The sequence below is a fragment of the Leucoraja erinacea genome, chromosome 40, assembly GCF_028641065.1.
Source record: "Leucoraja erinacea ecotype New England chromosome 40, Leri_hhj_1, whole genome shotgun sequence".
Lineage (NCBI taxonomy): Eukaryota > Metazoa > Chordata > Chondrichthyes > Rajiformes > Rajidae > Leucoraja > Leucoraja erinaceus.
In genome coordinates this window covers 193,849-213,793 of record NC_073416.1, presented here as the reverse complement: position 1 = coordinate 213,793, position 19,945 = coordinate 193,849, and the positions used below count along the sequence as shown (strand labels likewise).

Here is a 19,945-nt window from a genome sequence, read left to right as displayed (position 1 = left end):
TGAACTAAACCAAGCAAAGCTGTTTCCTGGAATGGAGTAAAGCAATGACTGCAAGCTGTCTTCAACCATGGTAGAGCCAACATTGATACTCTGCACTATTCAATGCAGCTGTTTGCAGAAGCTTCACTCTTACCATTGCCACTCAGTTGCTGAGCTCCCGCAATGCTAAGGATACGGTTATTCTTGGAGCCGGTCCCTCCTGTTACCTGTTTAATATTCACCATCATCCACAATTGGATTGATATGGACCAAAATCTTTCCGTAAATCTCTTGATGCTATCTTGCTTACTTGATGCTATCTAAATCTCCATGGAGATCCTCTTTAATATATTTCCTTAATTTACATGCTGTTGACTCTTGTTGGTGATGCATTTTTATTCCATACCTCTTTCTCCTTCCTTCTTCCCATCTACTTGGTCGTTGTGACAGACACTTCACATTCCTGAGTCCTGGTACTTCCTTTGAACCCCCTCAACCCGCTCTGTTTCTCCCTACCTTCAAATAAACTTCACCAATACAATCAGCTACCAGAACCGATTCAATAATAATAATAATCATAATAAACTTTATAGCAGACTCAAGGTCCAGACAAGGGGCAACATTACATAAAAAATGCATTGCATATTAAATATCATAAAGTACATATAAAATCTTAGTATATCACTTATAAAAGCATCATAAATTATATATATTTTTAAAAACACAATACATGTTAAAAATCCAGATTAAAAGAATGATCAATGTCCTACAACGAGACAACGATACCAGTGTCTCCACAACTGGGATTTGTAGTGTGAGGTGCTGAACCTTATGTTTGACATGGCCACAATAAGCACATTTTTAGTCATTTATCCTGCAAATGAATGTATACATGTGATGTCTTAGGATAGCTTCTAAAGTACTGACTCCTGCATCCACAAACATATTACTGGCACTACACCATCTAGGTTTCCTTAGCAGTGTTCTCATGGCATCGTTATATGCCACCTTTAGTCTCTGCAAACTTGTCAAATACAATCCTTCATTTAATTGAACTATATACCCCTTTCCACGTGAGATTGCATCGGTTATTTCCACTGATATTTGAGGTTGTAAATGCAGAATTTCTTATTCTGCTTCTTAACAATGTGACTTATCACATTGATGCCTGACTAGGGCTTAAATCATTTCAATAGATCGGAAAATATTACGAATTCTGTGCACAATGATGGCAGTTTATTAATGGACTCTGATTGTTTTACCTTTCCCACTGTAGGTGTGTATAATGGATACTGGTGTGAGAGGGACAATTGCAGTTGGATTAGTCCCACAGTACTACAAGCTAGATCACCAACCAGGATGGCTTCCACATTCTGTTGCTTATCATGCAGATGATGGCAAGTGAGTATTATGGAAGAAAAATTGCAATGGAATGTTTGGGACAGCGTGAATGGATTTTTATTTTGTATCTAACGTCTGGGAAAATAATGAAGTCAAAGATGGAACTGTACCTTCTCCTTGCTTCTCCCTTCCCCAACTCAGTGTCTCTTGTACTTGTATGAATCTTTTTTTATTCCTTTGCCTGTGTTCTTTGTAAAATGTACTGATTTGTGTCATTTTCATGATCTTTAATGAGCCCAGCTGATGTGCAACAATTGTAAGCAAAGTGTGGAAAGTGGAGTTGTGACTTCTGATGATAAATCCTACAGGGACCCATTTTAACGACCTGCTTATTTTGTTTCTCTTTGTAGGTTGTTTAATGGAAATGGTGTGGGCCAGCAGTTTGGGCCAAAGTGTTTTGCAGGTGATCGAATTGGGTGTGGTGTCCAGACGGAATTCTTTGACAGAGGAATGGCAACTGTGTTTTTCACAAGAAATGGAAAAGAGGTGTGGAAGTATATTTCATGTATTGCAGTAAAACTGTCAATGTTGACATCATTGCATATTCAGTCCATACACCAGTGCACTGCACATTGGATCAACTGACAGATTTACACAAGACAGTTTTACAGGATCAAGTCACATAAAGGTTTAAAACACTTATGTAATCTTCCTCTGCCATAAATTACTCCCAGTCATTGACAAGACATGCCTGCAGCAAATGGCACAGTTGCAAGATTGCCTCCCTTGTGAAGTAACGTGGCAGTGATCTGCATCCTCTGATGTTGTGGTCAGTGCAGCCATCGTCTTTGTTATTACTGGGCTCACTGAGCCCTCTGGTGTAGGCAGCATGTGCCTCTTCTGCAGGCTTTTCAATGTCTAATTCTGTCAGCCTTGGTAAGAAACCTTGCTTTGAGATCGCATAGAAACATAAAACATAGAAAATAAGTGCAGGAGTAGGCCATTCGGCCCTTCGAGCATACACCGCCATTCAATATGATCATGGCTGATCATTCAACTCGGTATCCTGTATCTGCTTTCTCTCCATACCCCCTGATCCCTATAGCCACAAGGGCCACATCTAACTCCCTCTTAAATATACCCAATGAACTGTGGCCTCAACTACCTTCTGTGGCAGAGAATTCCACAGATTCACCACTCTCTGCATGAAAAATGTTTTCCTCATCTCGGTCCTAAAAGATTTCCCCCTCATCCTTAAACTGTGACCCCTTGTCCTTAAACTGTGACCCCTTCCTCAACATCGGGAACAATCTTCCTGCATCTAGCCTGTCCAACCCCTTAAGAATTTTGTAAGTTTCTATAAGACCCCCCTCAATCTTCTAAATTCTAGCGAGTACAAGCCGAGTCTATCCAGTCTTTCTTCATATGAAAGTCCTGACATCCCAGGAATCAGTCTGGTGAATCGTCTCTGTACTCCCTCTATGGCAAGAATGTCTTTGCTTGGATTAGGAGACCAAAACTGTACGCAATACTCCAGGTGTGGTCTCACCAAGACCCTGTACAACTGCAGTAGAACCTCCCTGCTACATTTAGACATTGGCCTACCATTCAGACGTTGAGCTGATGGCCATACCACTCATGGCCTACCATTCTACCACACATCACTTCTATGGCTATGAAAGGTTTCATGCTTTCCATTCTGTTGGCTCGTGTTTTTATTTACACAATATTCCGATTTTTGTTTATTTCCTATAATTGTCCGTGGCACATGAACGTTTTTTTTTTTTTTTTTTCAAACTACCCACTTTACATATAAAACAAAATCAAAGTTGCTCTTCCATTGTCTAGGTAAGACACAAAATTCTGGAGCAACTCAGCCGATCAGGCAGCATCCCTGGAGAACATATTTGGGTCAGGACTCTTCTTCAGACTGATTGTAGGGGTGGGAAGAAAGATAGCTAGAAGAGTGATTGATGAACTGGTTTGCAAAGAAAAACAGATGCAGCATCTATGATGCCATGTTTCTACCCAACAATGGGCGGCACGGTGGCGTCGTAGATGTAGAGGTTCTGCCTCACAGCGCCAGAGACCCGGGTTTGATCCTGACTATGGGTGCTGTCTATACAGAGTTTGTACGTTCTCCCCGTGACCTGCGTGGGTTTCCTCTGTGAACTTCGGTTTCCCCCCACACTCCAAAGACGTACAGGTTTGTCGGTTAATTGGCTTGGTGTAAATGTAAAGATTGTCCCTAGTGTGTGTAGGATAGTGTTAGTGTGCGGGGATCGCTGGTCGGTGCAGACTTGGTGGGCCTGTTTCCATGCCGTATCTCTAAATTAAACTAAATGGTGGATCATTGCTATGAATGAAGTGTCAAATGTGACCGATAGGTGTGTTCAGAAAGCCAGAATAGACTCAATGGGCTGAATGGTGGCCTGCTATGTCATGAGAAATAAGAACATGAATATAAGATCTCACTCATTGGGAATTAGTTTTACATTGCAGAGGTTACATTTTGACTTGGGCGGCCATATGATAATTTCAAATTTGAGATTGACAAAGTTCAATTAAACCTTCTGGGTCATGATTGATTAGATATTTAACCTTCACTTCACACAGTATCATCCCCAGTTCATTACAGACTCCAATGCAAGTTAAATTAGTTCTTCCCGTGTATCCACAATGGTGTAAATTCAATGATGGTGAATCTGTGAAGTCCATCTATTGCAAATCTATTTATTTTGTGCTTCGAGCAGTGTACAGCAATTAGATTGGAGATGCCCCTGATATTCTGATATTCTGGCCACCACACTCCCAACAAACGTTTAATGAAGAGTAGCAATGGTAAATGTAATTCAAACAAAAGGAGTTTGGAAAAGATAGTGGTGATCAATTCTCTGGCTGTTGGTCTGCCATTAAAGTCCACTGTATTATCTAATATTCTTTGTTCTTGGACCATGTCCTGTCTTTTCTCCTGGTACCATGTGTGCATTTGTGGACATATGCATTTTTTAACCATCATCATATTTTACAATGTTGGCACAGAAGACCTGATGCCATGAAACATTACATAGCGAGGAACACAGAATCCTTCACAAAGTAAAAATACCCCGCAGGTCAACTGCGAGATGTAAACTCTGGGAATAGCAGGTTATTAAAACTGCAACAAATAAAAATGTCATTGTTCCGTTGCCAGTACATGTGCCAATGAAGCTCTCTTGACCTTTATTTAGTCTGCTGTTCTTACTTTGGGAATATAACCATATAACAATTACAAAAATGTCCATCTCAGCCCTACAAGTCCCATGCCGAACAATTTTTTTTTTTTTTTTTCCCCCTTACCTACCTGCCTGCACTCAATGACCATAACCCTCTCTTCTCATCCTTGCCTATTTATTCCAATGCTGTTCTCCTGATATCCATGGAGAACCTGAATATTTGTGGGATACTATCAAGCATTTTCTATAGCGCTTAATTGATCTTGGTTTCCTCGCCATCGTTTCCATGATGGATTAAAGGTAGTTAAAGGATTTGAAGTATAGATCAGCCATGAAATACACCTGTTTTTATGTTTTAAATTACACAAATCTTCAGTTAAATACTGGGTAATTATCATTTTACCCGAATGTAAATACCGTTTTTTACATTGTGTGTCTACATGAGAGAATGAAAGGTTGTGTTTTTGTCCGTGTCTAGGTAGGTTCTGTCGTAATGGCCATGTCGCCGGATGGGTTGTTCCCGGCAGTTGGAATGCACTCTCTTGGAGAAGAAGTTCGCATTGACTTGCAGGCAGAGTGGGGACTGGATGAAGACGACAGTGCCATGATGGTCGACAGCCATGAAGATGAATGGGGCCGTTTACACGATGTTAAAGTTTGTGGAACAGTAAGTCACTTTTTGAAGAATGTTGGTCACACGGCGTATCTTTGCAGCAGCAAAATCCTCTGATGGAGAACAGGTAGTATGTAACTGCTTCAAGTATTTTGTGGACGTAACAGTGGATGCATATTGAGTTTCAGCACCTGTTTCCATTATTATAACGTTGCAGATGCTGATGAATATGACCTTTAAGGGCTTGCATTGCGCCATGGATAACACTCAGTTTAAACCAAGCCGTATTGGTCTGTGGAGGGTTAATACCTTGCTGCACAGTCTGCTCAGATTCCATTTTTACTACTCCTTAAACATATAATTAGAACAGAAGTATGGGATACATTTATGTTCTTGTGAGTTGAGATTTTGTGGGCATGCCAGAAGCTATGAAGACAGACTATTCCTTCTGTATCTCTAAATGTGTTTGAGCATTTAAAATGTGTTCATGGGAATGTAGGCAATGCACACAAGGCAATATTTGATATATGTTTGAGCTTTAAGAGCAGTGTAGAGCTAAAGTTATATATGGACCACACTGGATTGAAATGGTAAACTTAGTAAACACTTGTATATTTACAGCAATCCAACAATTAGTTGATGTCACAAATTATTTTGACAAATTACACAATTAATAATGATCACAAATGATTTCCATTAATTGTCCCCATTTTAGACAGGGCTCTTAATGATAGCAGATTCAATGGATATGGGGAGAAGGCAGGAACGGGGTACTGATTGTGGATGATCAGCCATGATCACATTGAATGGCGGTGCTGGCTCGAAGGGCCGAATGGTCTACTCCTGCACCTGTTGTCTATTGTGAGGGAGGGATTGGGGAGGGGAGGATGAGAGGGGAAAGAAGAGGGAGGGTGAAAAGTAGGGGGAGGGAGTGCTGGGCGATGAGAGGAAATGAGCCACGCCTGCGCAGTTGGGGATATAAGTTGGGGGCACGGGTTGCGTTGGGGGAATGGGTGAGTGGTGGAATATTGCGTGGGGGAACGGGTTGCGTTGGGGGACCCTCTCTGTGTGTGTGTGAGCTCTGGAAACTCCGCCAAAACGGTACACAATAGTGCTACAATTTGTGGCCCACCTTACCATTTTCCTGGGATGTGCAGTACCAAGTTTTGTTCAGATTGATGTTATATTTTACAAGTTATTGACATTATAAACTTTACAAAAAACACTTTTCAACTTGCTGTACCCGTCAGCCGCGTTCGACGTCACAGCGACGTCACAATGGGATCCCAATGGGTCCGCCCCTGCGCTGTTCGCCCGTCACCATTTTGCAATCGACTTTCTTTTTTTTTGCGTGTACTTGCCTGGCCTCACAACGGGGACCCATGGGTAAGTTTCATTCTACTTTACAAGTGCCTCCACAGGTCCTCTATTCACTTTATTAACTTTAACTTAATTTCAGCCATCAACGGCACAACTTTGAACGTAGCAGTCGAGCCTGTGTAGTGCGGGTTCGTCAGCCATGCATGTGCAGTTTGGTGGAACGTTGCGTTGGGGGAATGGGTCCACACTTGGTCTAGTAATGATTAGAATTGCACTCGATTATGCTCGTGCATTTCCCCACCTGTACTTACCTGGGGCAGATCCAGACGGCTTATCTTATTGGCATCCACCCCTGAAACACCCCTGACAACTGGCAGAGCTTGTGGATGAGGCTTTAATGGCTGCAATAATTATTAGTCACACCTATTTTTAAATGTTTCTGGAATTCAGACATTTGCAAACTTAAAATTAAAGTAAATAATTTTAAGTGATTAACATTTTTTTTTAAGTCGCTAAATGCAAATGGCTAAACAAAACAACTCCTTTTGCCTTCTAAATCTTGAATACATTCCCCACTGAAGTCATTGGAGTCCGTGTTGAAATCAGTGGCATGTCGGATATACAGTAGCGCCAGGTCAGACGAGCAACTCTACAGTTGGCATCTGTGTGTTGGTGTCCAGCGGTGAACTGACAGATACACTCTTGAATTTGTCAGTCATTCCCAGACTTTCATGCCTCACAGCGCATACACAGACATTTGGAACTGAACTGCCGTCTCAATGGTTGAATGCTTCCAGTCTAATTGAAATGGTTCAGTAGTTAACATAATTTGGGCTGTGATCGTAAAATGTTGATTTTAGTTTTCGACTCAAATCACCGGAACACAAACCTCCATCACTTTCCAATTCATAAGGTCATAAGTAATCGGAGCAGAATTAGGCCATTCGGCCCATCAAGTCTACTCCACCATTTAATCATTGGCTGATCTATCTCTCCCTCCCAACCCCATTCTCCTGCCTTCTTCGCATAACCTGTACTAATCAAGAATCTATCCACGTCTCACTTTAAAATATCCATTGATGGCCTCCACAGCCTTCTGTGGCAAGGAATTCCACAGGTTCACCACCCTCTGACTAAAGAAACTTCATTTCATTCTGAGGCTGTGTCCTCTAGTCCTAGACTCTCCCACTAGTGGAAACATCCTCTCCACTCTGTTGGATACAATGGCTTCTCTCTTCCCGTTTGGCACTGGGTAGGGTTGTTCTTGTTGAAAGTTAGTTTTTTATTATCATTTTTCTTTAAATGCATATGTGATTTTAATAGCGTTTTATAAAAGGGTATGTCTGGTATAACAGTGTCTGCTTGATTCCCTGTTTTTTGCTTCTATCTATTTTCCTCAAGCATTACATTTTGATCATAAAGTCTCGTTCTCTCTTTGACTGCAAGAACCCTCAGCACAAATGGTAATCAATATATTTGTAATGCCGCAACATTAGTTCAAGGACAGGCCTAGATGTTGAAGCAGACTGGGAATATGATACAAGGGTGCAAATGCACAGTGATGTTGATGTCAAAGTTCTGGAAACAAAGTTCCCTTTTAGCCCTGCTCCATGCAATGAAATTCTGGTGCAGTTGGAATTGCATTTCTGTTGGACACTTGAAAATGGAAATAAATTGTGTAAACTCAATGCTGAAAAAATGACTGTCATCTTGGAGCAAATTGAGCAGGTTTAAGCTTGTAGGATGTGGGCTTTTAATGCCATTGCATTTCTTTTAGACAGGTGCCAACTTGCCGATCACATTGTCAATGGTTCATTAATGACAGATGGTAAATTATGACATTTAAAAAACACTTCATGAACTTCGCACACAACCATGATTAAGTTGATGGTTTCTGAGTGAGGTAAGGTTTGACCAATGAAGGCTTTTCAATAATCGTGTTATTTTTGAGTTGGCAGTAGAGATGATCACACGCCCTAATGAGTTTTATTTTAATATTGTTTTGAGTTATCACTTAGTAACCGGCTAAAGAATGAACATTGACAGTCTTTGGCCCTCAATGAACATCACAAAGGAGCCAGATTATTCGCTCATTACTGTTTACGGGAGTAAAACTGGCAGTGGCACTTTCTATATTATATCCATGATTATATTTCCAAATCCTGAAACTCCTCGCCAAACGCCACACAACACAGGGGAGTTCAGGAAAGCAATTCATCGCTGCCACTTGGGGTGGTGTGAAATGCTCACCTTCCCAGTGCTACCCATGTTCTGTGAATGAATTTAAGAATAAAAAACTTTTGGTAGAGGATATCGATACAGGCTTTTAAAACATCAGAGGCATGACCAATTTTTGTCTTCCATTTCTTGTTGAAAGATTTGCTTGCCCTTCACACTTGGATGTAAAGGGGTTGACGCTGTTGTACTCTGGATCAGAGTCATCAGATTGTCCTTTTGCTCTGAATCTGAGTAGAGTGGATGAATGCACTGGGTTATCACACTGCCCTTGCATATGCAGCTGATAATGTGGCTGATCTTGCTCTCCTTTTGCACCCTGGGACTCAATATCACGAGGTAGCACCCTGATCTTTCCCAGTCTGTGGCAGAACTTCACAGTGGGTTAATACACTGTCCTTTCACACGTCAGGGCTGCAAAACCCAGTGGGTTAGCATTGTTTTGTTTCACACTCTATTCTGCATGGCACACTCGGCAGCCATTTTGTTTAGTTAAACTGAAAATGGATTGTACTACCATGTGTCCATTCACTCTGGTCTAATTGAATGGCCGAATAGGGTTGCGAGGCTGGATAGCCTGCACCTTTTCCTTTGTTTCCCATAGATTGATTATATTATCTGTTCATAGACAATAGGTGTCGGAGTAGGCCCATTGAGTCAACACTGCCATTCATTGTCATCATGGCTGATCATTCACAATCGATACCCCCTTCCTGCCTTTTCCCCATATCCCCAGACCCCGCTGTCTTTAACAGCTCTATCCAACTCTCTCTTGAAAGCATCCAGACAATTGGCCTCCACTGCCTTCTGAGGCAGAGAATTCCACAGACTCACAACTCTGTGTGTGAAAAAGTTAGAGATGGAAAGAGAGGGATTGCAATGGTTACTTGAAGTTAGAGAAATCAATATTCATGCAGTAGTTATTTTTCATTCATTAGTTCTATATATCTCTACTCTGTCTATATCTCTCGTTTCCCATTCCCGAGTATTCTGAAGAAGGGTCTCGACCCAAAACATCACTTATTCCTTCTCTCCAGAGATACTGAGTTACTCCAGCTTTTTGTGTCTACTGTATAAAGGAAGATGGCTGAGTTTTTTGGAGGACAATTATTTCAGTCCCAGAGCTTTGTTAGAGGAATTCCTCACTCATCAATGACCTTCGCTAACCATAAGGTTAGAGATTTGCTAATAGCTTCTATGTTCATCTCTTGCTGTGATTTCTCAGATAATGAGTAATCCGCGCCCACATGTTGCAAGACTTGTAACAGCGAGGCTTAGGGTGATGTGGTGACTGATGTTGTTAGTCTGATCATGTTCCTGTGGCAGTCATTGTTGTTATTACCAAATCCCTCACCATCCTGTCTGAGGTTTCCCATTGAATAGAAACTTAACTGAATCAACCCGGCAAATACTGTAACTGTAGTAGCTAGTCAGAGGCAGTGTAGAAGTGATCCAAAGGTAGACACAGTCTGAAGAAGGGTCTCGACCCAAAACGTCACCCATTCCTTCTCTCCAGAGATGTTGCCTGTCCCGCTGAGTAAAGGCCCTGTCCCACTTTCCCGAGTTACTCACGAACTCTCCCGAGTTTCCCCTTGATTCGAACTCGGAGAATTACGGTAATAGCCATTCGTAGGTACTCAGGGCTATTTATTTACTCGTAGACATTTATCAACATGTTGAAAAAACGTCCCGACTTACCTGATGCCCAGAGTTCCTACGGCTGGCATTACGAGCCGCTAGGAAACATCCACGGACTCGCTACGGACATTCCCCGACATTCCGGGACAGAAGACGTGTTTACACTGAGCGGCGCATGGCTTGCGAAGCAAAAAGGGCTGTTGAGCCAAAACCAAAGAGACCAACATCAGGCAACGCCATTGTAGTTGGAGACTCCATTGTGAGAGGTACGGACAGGGGTTTCTGCAGGAACTGACGGGATTCGAGGATGGTGTGCTGCCTTCCTGGTGCCAGGATCCAGGATGTCACGGACAGAGTGCAGAAAATCCTCAAGGGCGAAGGTGAACAGCCGGAGGTGGTAGTGCATGTCGGCACAAACGATGTCGGAAAGAAGGGGATGAATATTCTGCAGCGTGACTTTAGAGAGCTTGGAAAAATGCTGAAAAGCAGGACCTCCAGGGTTGTTATCTGCGGTTTGCTTCCAGTTCCCCGTGCTGGCGAGAGCAGGAACAGGGAGATACGGGACCTGAATGTGTGGCTGAGGAACTGGTGCAGGGGGCAGGGATTTAGATTCTTAGATCACTGGGATCTGTTTTGGAGTAAGGGGGAACTGTACAAAAGGGACGGATTGCATCTTAACAGGTGGGGGACTGGCATTCTGCCACTGAATAACTCCATCCTCGACTATCCCATTTGACACCCCACCCCCCTTACTCAGTTTATTTATTCATGTGTGTGTGTATATATTTATATTATAGTATATGGACACACTTATCTGTTTTGTAGTAAATGCCTACTATGTTCTGTGTGCTGAAGCAAAGCAAGAATTTCATTGTCCTATCAGGGACACATGACAATAAACTCACTTGAACTTGAACCATCTGCCATTGATATTAAAGAAAAAGATTTGCAAGTGTCCCAACTGTGTCTGGATGCTGGGAGAGATGAAAGACATAAAAATGAGGTAAAAACCCGATTGAGATAAAATGAAAATGATTTTTGAAGCAAAAAATATTTCTTTAATTTAGTTTCAAAGTTAATTTTCAAAACTGTAACTAGCTGGGGTGATGAATGGAATTTGAAGAACTCCAGAAAGCTGAAGAGCTGGAATATTTATACTGCCACCCAGCAATGAAGCTGCGGAACTGCGAGCATGACTGCATACTTGTTTAAAATGGAGGAGGCAATACAGCCTATGTGACGGAATAGTGAGACCACAAATGGAAGGTGCAACATATATGGCAAATGTTGTACTGGTCTTGGTGCTCATTTTTGTTTCTGCACCCTCCCTTTAAAGATTTGCTGCTTTCTCCTGTTATTTTTCTCCTCCTGTCAATGGAGCATTGCCCCATGGCAGCAAAGAAGCAACTCAGAAGAACTAATCAAGTAGAATCGGGAGTGGAACATTTTCTTCTGAACATCTAAAAATCTACTAATCGTAGCTTTGGCGACAATAGAATGTGTTGGGATGAGAGTTCCAGGAAAAGTGTGGTCTTTAGTAGGTCCTTTTGAAACCTCTTCCTCTAACATTCATGGGGCTGTCTGTCTATCTCTACGCTCCCATGGTATTTACTATTCCCTTCCCTATCACCTCGAATGGCCCATACTCCTTCCATTTGAGCTAACTGCTTTATCCCTGCACCATCCTTTTCTCCTCCCCACCTTTCTGTTTATCTGCATTACCGCATCATTCCTGGAGCAGATGGCAAATGATCAAAGAGTTCCTCTACTTCAAACACTTTCTCTCCTCTCCTCTTCCACCCAACCATCTCTTCTTCTGTCCACTTCTACATTCACATGTTTGGTTATTTTCAGAATTCGACTACATCAATTTTAAATCGGGGGGGGGGGGGGCAAAATAACGTCATTCTTTATTCCTTCAAGCTTATTTTTTCCTTTGGTTTCATAGATGTACAGATTGATATTTTCTATCTGAACAAAACACATGATGTAATGATGGTAAAAGCAGCCTTGCCATTGAGGGGGGATCTTATAGGAAAAACCCGAAATGTCACCCATTCCTTCTTTCCATAGATGCTGCCTATCCCGCTGAGTTACTCCAACTTTTGTGTCTATCTTCGGTTTAAACCAGCATCTGCTGTTCCTCCTTACACAATAACTTTTCACTGTACCTCGGTACACGTGACAATGAACTGAACGGTTCAAAATTACTAATTTAATATAGGTGTTTAAAATTTAGTTTTCCGGAAGCATGTCTCGCCTCTGCAAAATGTCCTGCTGTTATGTAACCTATCCTTATTTGAGCAAACTAAAGGTTTCACCAAATAGTTGAATTTGTCGATATCCTTGGACTGTTTAAGGTCATCCTGTCAATCCTTGTGCAGTTTATACGTGTAATTTTGCTTTTGTCTGTACTGATATCAAGATGTGATTTTTACTGTGCATTCAGTTCTTGTATGCTGTTCTTGTATGCCTGGTTATGTCGTATCCAGTGGACATGGAGGATTATCATAAAATATATTTTGAAAACTTATTGGAAATCTGAAATAATGATGGAAATTGTTGGACTCGCTCATCAGGGTTAAAGAACTCAGAGTATGCATCACACATATGCATCGACATCTCTTTCCCGTTCCGCTGGTGGTGGGGTGAGCTGACGTAAGGAACCTTTGCTGTTTTTTCTATTCTTTCACTTCAAAGGTCACAAAATAACTTGCTTATCCCTTTGATACTTGCTCGCTCATTAACTCGTGCACATGTTCTCCTGATAATAAATGTTCAGTTTGAGATTAATTTCTGTTATGCTGTGTTCTCTTGGGTCTTTCTTAAAATAATACTGAAGATATTTGTGAAGAAACTGCCGGAAGTGAAATTTAAAAACACCTCAGTACAACTGGGCCATTGAAAATTGTACTCAATCTAAATTCAGCAATGCTCATAACTCGCATTTGTTTAGTTTAGTTTAGAGATAAATTAATTTTTAATTTAAATTAAAATGATTTTAAATAACTGAAAATTATGTGAATGTTCCCTTGTTCCCTCAGCCATTTCTACATTTTAAGATGTCTAACCTATGCAGGTTCAGCCCCCAAATTCCCCAGCCTAACTACATTCAGTCTGACTCGTGTGCTGTGGGTGAATTTGTGATCTTCCAATCTAGCTCATTGTGGCCCCTGCGCTTTCTTTTAATCTGCACTTTCTTTGTAGCTGCGTCGCATGCAAACCAAAGTTTGCAAAGATCAAGAAGCAGCTGCTGACAGGCTATTTGAGGATATGCCCCAACACGATCATGGAGTTTCAGTAGGGTTTGGGCTCTCAACTTCATGCCTCGGGCAGGAGTGCCACAAATTGACACTCGAATGGTAGATTTGCAAACTGATCAAATCCGTCAATGCTAGAGTTTCTCTGAACTTGTTGACTGTCTAAGGATTAAAATACTTTTGAGCATTCTGTGAAGTTTTTCAGTTTGTGTGGTTGCCGTGGAACAAAGAAGCCTATCATACCCACGCTAAATAATAGTACAGCACTGTTTAGTAGGCTGTGGAATTGCCTGTGTAAATAATATCGGCCACTGAGAGATTTTTTGTGAACTAAGTTATATCTGACTGAAGGAGGAGAATAGTGAATATTTAACTGTGGAAAGGAGCAGGTAAATTATAAAAGGGTGGCGCAGTGGCAGAACTGCTGACTCAGCACCGGTCACCTGGGTTCGATTCTGATCCTCGGTGTCGTCTGTGTGTGTGTGTGTGTGGAATTTGCACGTTCTCCCTGTGGCTGTGGGTTTCATCCGGGTGCTCCGGATTCCTCCCACATGCCAAAGATGTGCAGGTTTGTAGGTCAATTGGCTTCTGTATATTACCCCTAGTGTGTAGGGAGTGGATGTGAAAGTGGGCTAACATAGAATAAGTGTGACACAAAAATCTAGAGTAACTCAGCGGGTCAGACAGCATCTCTTGAGAAAAGGAACAGGTGATGTTTCGGGTCGAGACCCTTCTTCAGACCATAAATTCTGAATTTATTTCCTATCCGGGGTTGAGAAAGTGGTGGTGAGTCATCATCTTGAACCACAGTTGATCTTCTGGTCCCATGGTGTTGGGAGGGCAATGAAGGAAAGCTGATGCATTTCCGGGTGCCAACAGTGTGCGATTTGGCAGGCGTCTTGGATGTGTTCCATTGCACTCGCTGTTCTTGACCATGGTTTGAGAGGACGTGTTTTGGAAGGTGAGAGTAGTAGCGAGTAGTGGGGGCATGTAAATGAAATGTGGAGTAACTCAGTGGGACGGGCAGCATCTCTGGATAGAAAGAATGGGTGACATTTCCGGTCGGGACTGTTCTTCATTGTGTTTGATGCACAATGCAGCTGCAATGCGCTGGTGGTGAAGGAAGTGCATGTTTAAAGTGGTGCATGAGATGTCCATCAAGTAGCTGCTTTGCCCTGATGTTGTTGGAATTGCACATATCCAGGCAAATGGAGGGAAATCCATCACATTTAGGACATATGCCTTAGAGTTATTTGTTGCGGGGAAAAAGGACAATGTGCTGGAGTAACTCAGCGGATCAGACTGCATCTCTGGCGAACATGGAATGGTGACGTTTTGGGTTGGGTCCCTACTTCAGACCGATCTGTCTGGGGAAGGGTCACATCCCGAAATATCGCTTATCCATGTTCTCCAGAGATGCTGTCAGACCCGATGACTTACTCCCTCACTTTGTATCATTTTTGGTAAACCAGCATCTGCACTTTCTTGTTTCTAGATATTTGTTGGACTTCAAGAAATTAAGATGTAACTTTTGTACTGTAGAATATTTAGCCTCTGACCAATTCCTGCAGCTACAGTATTTATATGACTGACCCAGTGTATGGTAAAGACTTCCTCCTACTTTTCTTCAGCATTGAATAGTTTGCACACAATAGCAAGGCGTTTGACCATGTTTGTTTCTAATGCTGGAGTAACTCAGCGGGACAGGCAGCATCTCTAGAGAGAAGGAATGGGTGATGTTTTGGGTCGAGACCCTTCTTCAGACTCAACACATTGTATTACATTCTAATACATTGTACAGTTGTAGTTCTGAGATCTTTTCTTCTCTGTCCAAACAAGAATTGTCACCAGATGCAGACCTTTTTGCCCATCAAATATATGCCAGTTCCAAGTCGAACAATCTGTCCATTGGCATTTGACTGTACCTTGGTACATGTGTGAAGAAAGAACAATTTGAACATTCCCCTCTTTCCCACTAGCCTTACAACATACTCTACCAATAACTATCTTGACATACCTTGCCATTTTCAAAGATTATTAACATTTTATAATATTCTCCAAAGTCAGGCTGCTATTCCCCTTCTGTCTTTTCTCTGTGTGGTCCGTGGCTGCTGTTTGAGAGAAGATTGAGATATTGTGCAGTTCGACGGCATTGAAGTCGGCTTCAAGCAAAAAGTTCTGCGGTGAAACTGAATGAGCAGAACAATGCAATCTAAGCCTGGGGTCCATTAGGTTGTATTATTTTACTAATCCCATTTGTCCAGCCGTTTTATTGAATTGTCAGTTCATTCAGGTACAAAGAACTAGTTATGCTTTCCATTAATACTGCAATGAGGTAAGAATCAGTGGGTGGAGGAACGAGTACAATCCTACTGTATATCTAGAATATTTAATCATCTGATAATTGTACGTAGCATAATCTTTGTTTGTAATGTTGACTATCTGGTTCCCAAGGGATGCATTATAACCACAGCTATGTCTTTGTCCTCTTTGTAAACTGCTCCCTCTGTTTCTCATGACATTTTGTACTTGCTCTTCTGAACAACCTTCAGAATCAGCCTTAAGAGGTTTATTCTTTTTTTTGAATTTGTGGTCTGGCACCTGGGGACAACCTTTGGAAAGAATGGCCAACGTGTGACATTCGCCAAGAATGGCCATGTTTCAAGTTTCCTTGAAACGGGACAGAGATAGAATGTAGAATGGCCAACGTGCGCCAAATGTAAGCGGGTCACCTTAGATGAAATGGACACAGACCAAGACAAACAATTCTTCTGAAGGTAGACAAAAAAGCTGGAGAAACTCAGCGGGTGCAGCAGCATCTATGGAGCGAAGGAAATAGGCAACGTTTCGGGACGAAACCCGGAAGGGTTTCGGCCCGAAACGTTGCCTATTTCCTTCAGGATTTTGGTTTCGTCCCGAAACCCTTCTTCAGACAATTCTTCTGTCCTGAGATGGACACAAAATGCTGGATTAACTCAGTGGGACAGGCAGCATCTGGAGAGGAGGAATTGGTGAAGTTTCGAGTCGAGACCCTTCCAAGAGGGGGGGGGGGGGGGGGGGGAGGAGACGTGGTGAACACACGGCAAGGGGGGGGGGTTGGGGAAGGCGACAGCTGTGGCTCGCTGGTGGACGGTGGACTTCTGTTCTGAGATGTATCTTTTTCAAAATATGAAATTCCTGGAATGGACAGAGTTCTAGAATTCTGCCTATGTGCTAAAGAAACACATCTAAAATAAGCTGATCACTGTGGGCAAGTGTGAAAGACACCTACTTTTCCAAGGCACAGACGAAGCAGCAAACCATGCCCAAAGTTGACTCGGTCTCTGCAAGCAAATTTCAGGGTGTCTGTATCACACTAATCTGCAGACTTGTTGCTGCTGCTGCTGTTTAAGCCCCACTTGTTCCATTGTGTAGAAAGGAACTGTAGGTGCTGGCATATAGCTTCAGTTTAGTTTATTGTCACATGTACCAAGGTAAACATAGAAACATAGAAACATAGAAAGTAGGTGCGAGAGTAGACCACCAGGTCCGTCGAGCCCGCACCGCCATTCGCTCATGGCTGAACACTAAACAGACACACTTACCCACAAACAGTAGACACAAGACACAGAACACAAGACACTACCCTCCCCTTTATACCGCTATCACCCCTCTCCACCCCAAGAACCTCGTGATCTCCTGGGGGAGGCAAAAAACCGGATAAAAACCCAGGTCCAATTCGGGAAAAAAATCCGGGAAATTCCTCTCCGACCCCAATAATAAAGGTACAGTGAAAAGCTTTTGTTGCGTGCTGTACAATGAATTTAATCCATTTTTAAAATAAGGCTGTAACGTAACAAAATGTGGACAAGTGAAGGGGCCTGAACACTTTCTGAATGCACTGTAGGCTCGCTCCCACAATCAATTAAAGCAATTTGTTCATTTGGGTAACACAGTTCAAATAGCTCTGAATTGACACTGTGCGATACTACAAATCCAGAACAGGTTTTGTTACCTTTCAATCCATTACCTAAATATTAATGCATTTCGTTGTCTCTGTACTGTACACTGACAATGACAATTAAAATTGAATCTGAATCTGAATCTGATTAACCACTTTGAGGTGATGATAGGAGAAACTCAGCGGGTGCAGCAGCATCTATGGAGCAAAGGAAATAGGCAACGTTTCGGGCCGAAACCCTTCTTCAGAGCTCCATAGATGCTGCTGCACCCGCTGAGTTTCTCCAGCTTTTTTGTGTAACCTTCGATTCTCCAGCATCTGCAGTTCCTTCTTAAACATTGAGGTGATGATAGTTGGCTTCCTTCATGAACCATTGTAGTTCCTGTGACCATGGCTGATTGGGGTATTCCCAACAGCGTTCAGGGAATAGTGTTAATTATTCAATTGAGGATGTTGTGTGCCTGGAAGAGGAACTTAAGTTTAGGTTTATTATTGTCATGTGTACTGAAGTACAGTGTTCTGCATACTATCCAAACAGATTAGATACACTGTACATAGATACTACCAGTTCAAACTCAAGTATAACGGTTCTCGTTTCTGGTTTATTCCTTCCCTGTGCCCTTCAACAACTGGCTCATTAAGATCTCCTGGAACTTTGTCATTTCCTTGCTCTGTTTACTGATTTCCGCTGCCATTTCCCTTCCACAATTAGTTCCCGAGCACAATCCCACAAATGTCAAAGTGTCCTTGTATCTGTGGTGTCCCACCATACCGAGTCTATCTGGCATTTCCTTGGTGTACAACAATCCTGTCAAAGGTGGTCTTCACCAATGCTGCCAACTCCTCCCCTCCTTTCCCACCTCGTCCATCCCTCCAAATAATGCTCTGTATATTTCCCACTCCGCCTTACGTTGCTGCCAAGTTTCTGTTTGTGGTTTAAAATCTACAACTTCCTGTGACGTTGTTGTATCAAACACCCCCAGTTTACTTCCCACACTTCAAGACTTACAAAACAAGCTCTTTGTCTTTTACCAAGTTCGTATTTAAAGCTGCTGCTTTTCCCTCAGGTATTTTGCCCAAAATAACACCTCATTGTGCTACCTTGCTCTTCTCCCTGCCTGGAACAGCTCACTTGATTTCTCACCTCAATTTTTACTTCATCTGCATCAAAGCCCTGACGACCTTTTGTTCCTACGATTAAAGTGCCAATTTCTACCATCAGTTTACGTTTATGAACGTACACAACAGTGCTGGAGAAACTCAGCGGGTGCAGCAGCATCTATGGAGCGAAGGAAATAGGTAACGTTTCGGGACGAAACCCGGAAGGGTTTCGGCCCGAAACGTTGCCTATTTCCTTCAGGATTTCGGGTCTGAAGAAGGGTTTCGGCCCGAAACGTTGCCTATTTCCTTCAGGATTTCGGGTCTGAAGAAGGGTTTCGACCTGAAACGTTGCCTATTTCCCAAGGGATTTTCCCCAGTCTGCTCGCCCTTCAGTTAATTGATAGAGATAGAATGTAGTCGGAGACAGTTAGACTGGTGGGAAAACTGGGAAGGGGGAGGGGATGGAGAGCGAGGGAAAGCAAGGGCTATTTGGAGTTGGAGAAGTCAATATTCATACCTCTGGGGTGTAAGCTGCCCTAGTGAAATATGAGGTGCTGTTCCTCCAATTTGCGCTGGGCCTCACTCTGACAATGGAGGAGGCCCAGGACAGGAACAGTCAGTGTGGGGATGGGAGGGGAAGTTGAAGTGCTGAGCAACCGGGAGATCAGGTTGGTTAAGGCCGACTGAGCGGAGGTGTTCAGCAAAACGATCGCCGAGCCTGCGCTTGGTCTCGCCGATGTAGAGAAGTTGACACCTGGAACAGCGGATACAGTAGATGAGGTTGGAGGAGGTGCAGGTGAACCTCTGCCTCACCTGGAAAGACTGTCGGGGTCCTTGGTTGGAGTCGAGGGGGGAGGTGAAGGGGCAGGTGTTGCATCTTCTGCGGTTGCAGGGGAAAGTACCTGGGGGGGGTGGTTTGGGTGGGAAGGGACGAGTTGACCAGGGAGTTGCGGAGGGATTCAGGTGCAGGTCTAGATATTTCTTAAATGTTGTGAGAGTCTCCTCAGGCAGTGCGTTCCAGATTCCAACCACCCTTGGTGAAAACAAACCTTCCTCTCGTCCCCTCCACACCTCTTGCCTCTTACCCTATGCCCTCTAGTTTTAGATGTAGAGTCGTACAGTATGGAGTCAAGGCCACTACCAAAATATGCAAGCATTGTTCATATGTGATAGGAGGAGAATGAGGCCATTCGGCCCGTCAAGTCTACTCCACCATTCAATCATGGCTGATCTATCTCTCCCTCTCGACCCCATTCTACTTCCTTTTCCCCATAACCCCTGACACCCGTATTAATCAAGAATC

General features: G+C 42.8%; 1 protein-coding gene across 4 annotated transcripts in view; it reads left to right on the top strand.

The window, feature by feature from the left end:
* The window catches only part of spryd3 (SPRY domain containing 3), a 77,510-nt gene that overhangs the window by 8,986 nt on the left and 48,579 nt on the right, over positions 1–19,945 (top strand). For all 4 annotated transcript variants that reach the window (XM_055664558.1, XM_055664559.1, XM_055664556.1 and 1 more), the window contains exons 4-6: positions 1,256–1,380; positions 1,731–1,866; positions 5,014–5,202. In XM_055664558.1, coding sequence (XP_055520533.1) covers positions 1,256–1,380; positions 1,731–1,866; positions 5,014–5,202 — 450 coding nt within the window. The remainder of the gene's footprint in view (positions 1–1,255; positions 1,381–1,730; positions 1,867–5,013; positions 5,203–19,945) is intronic.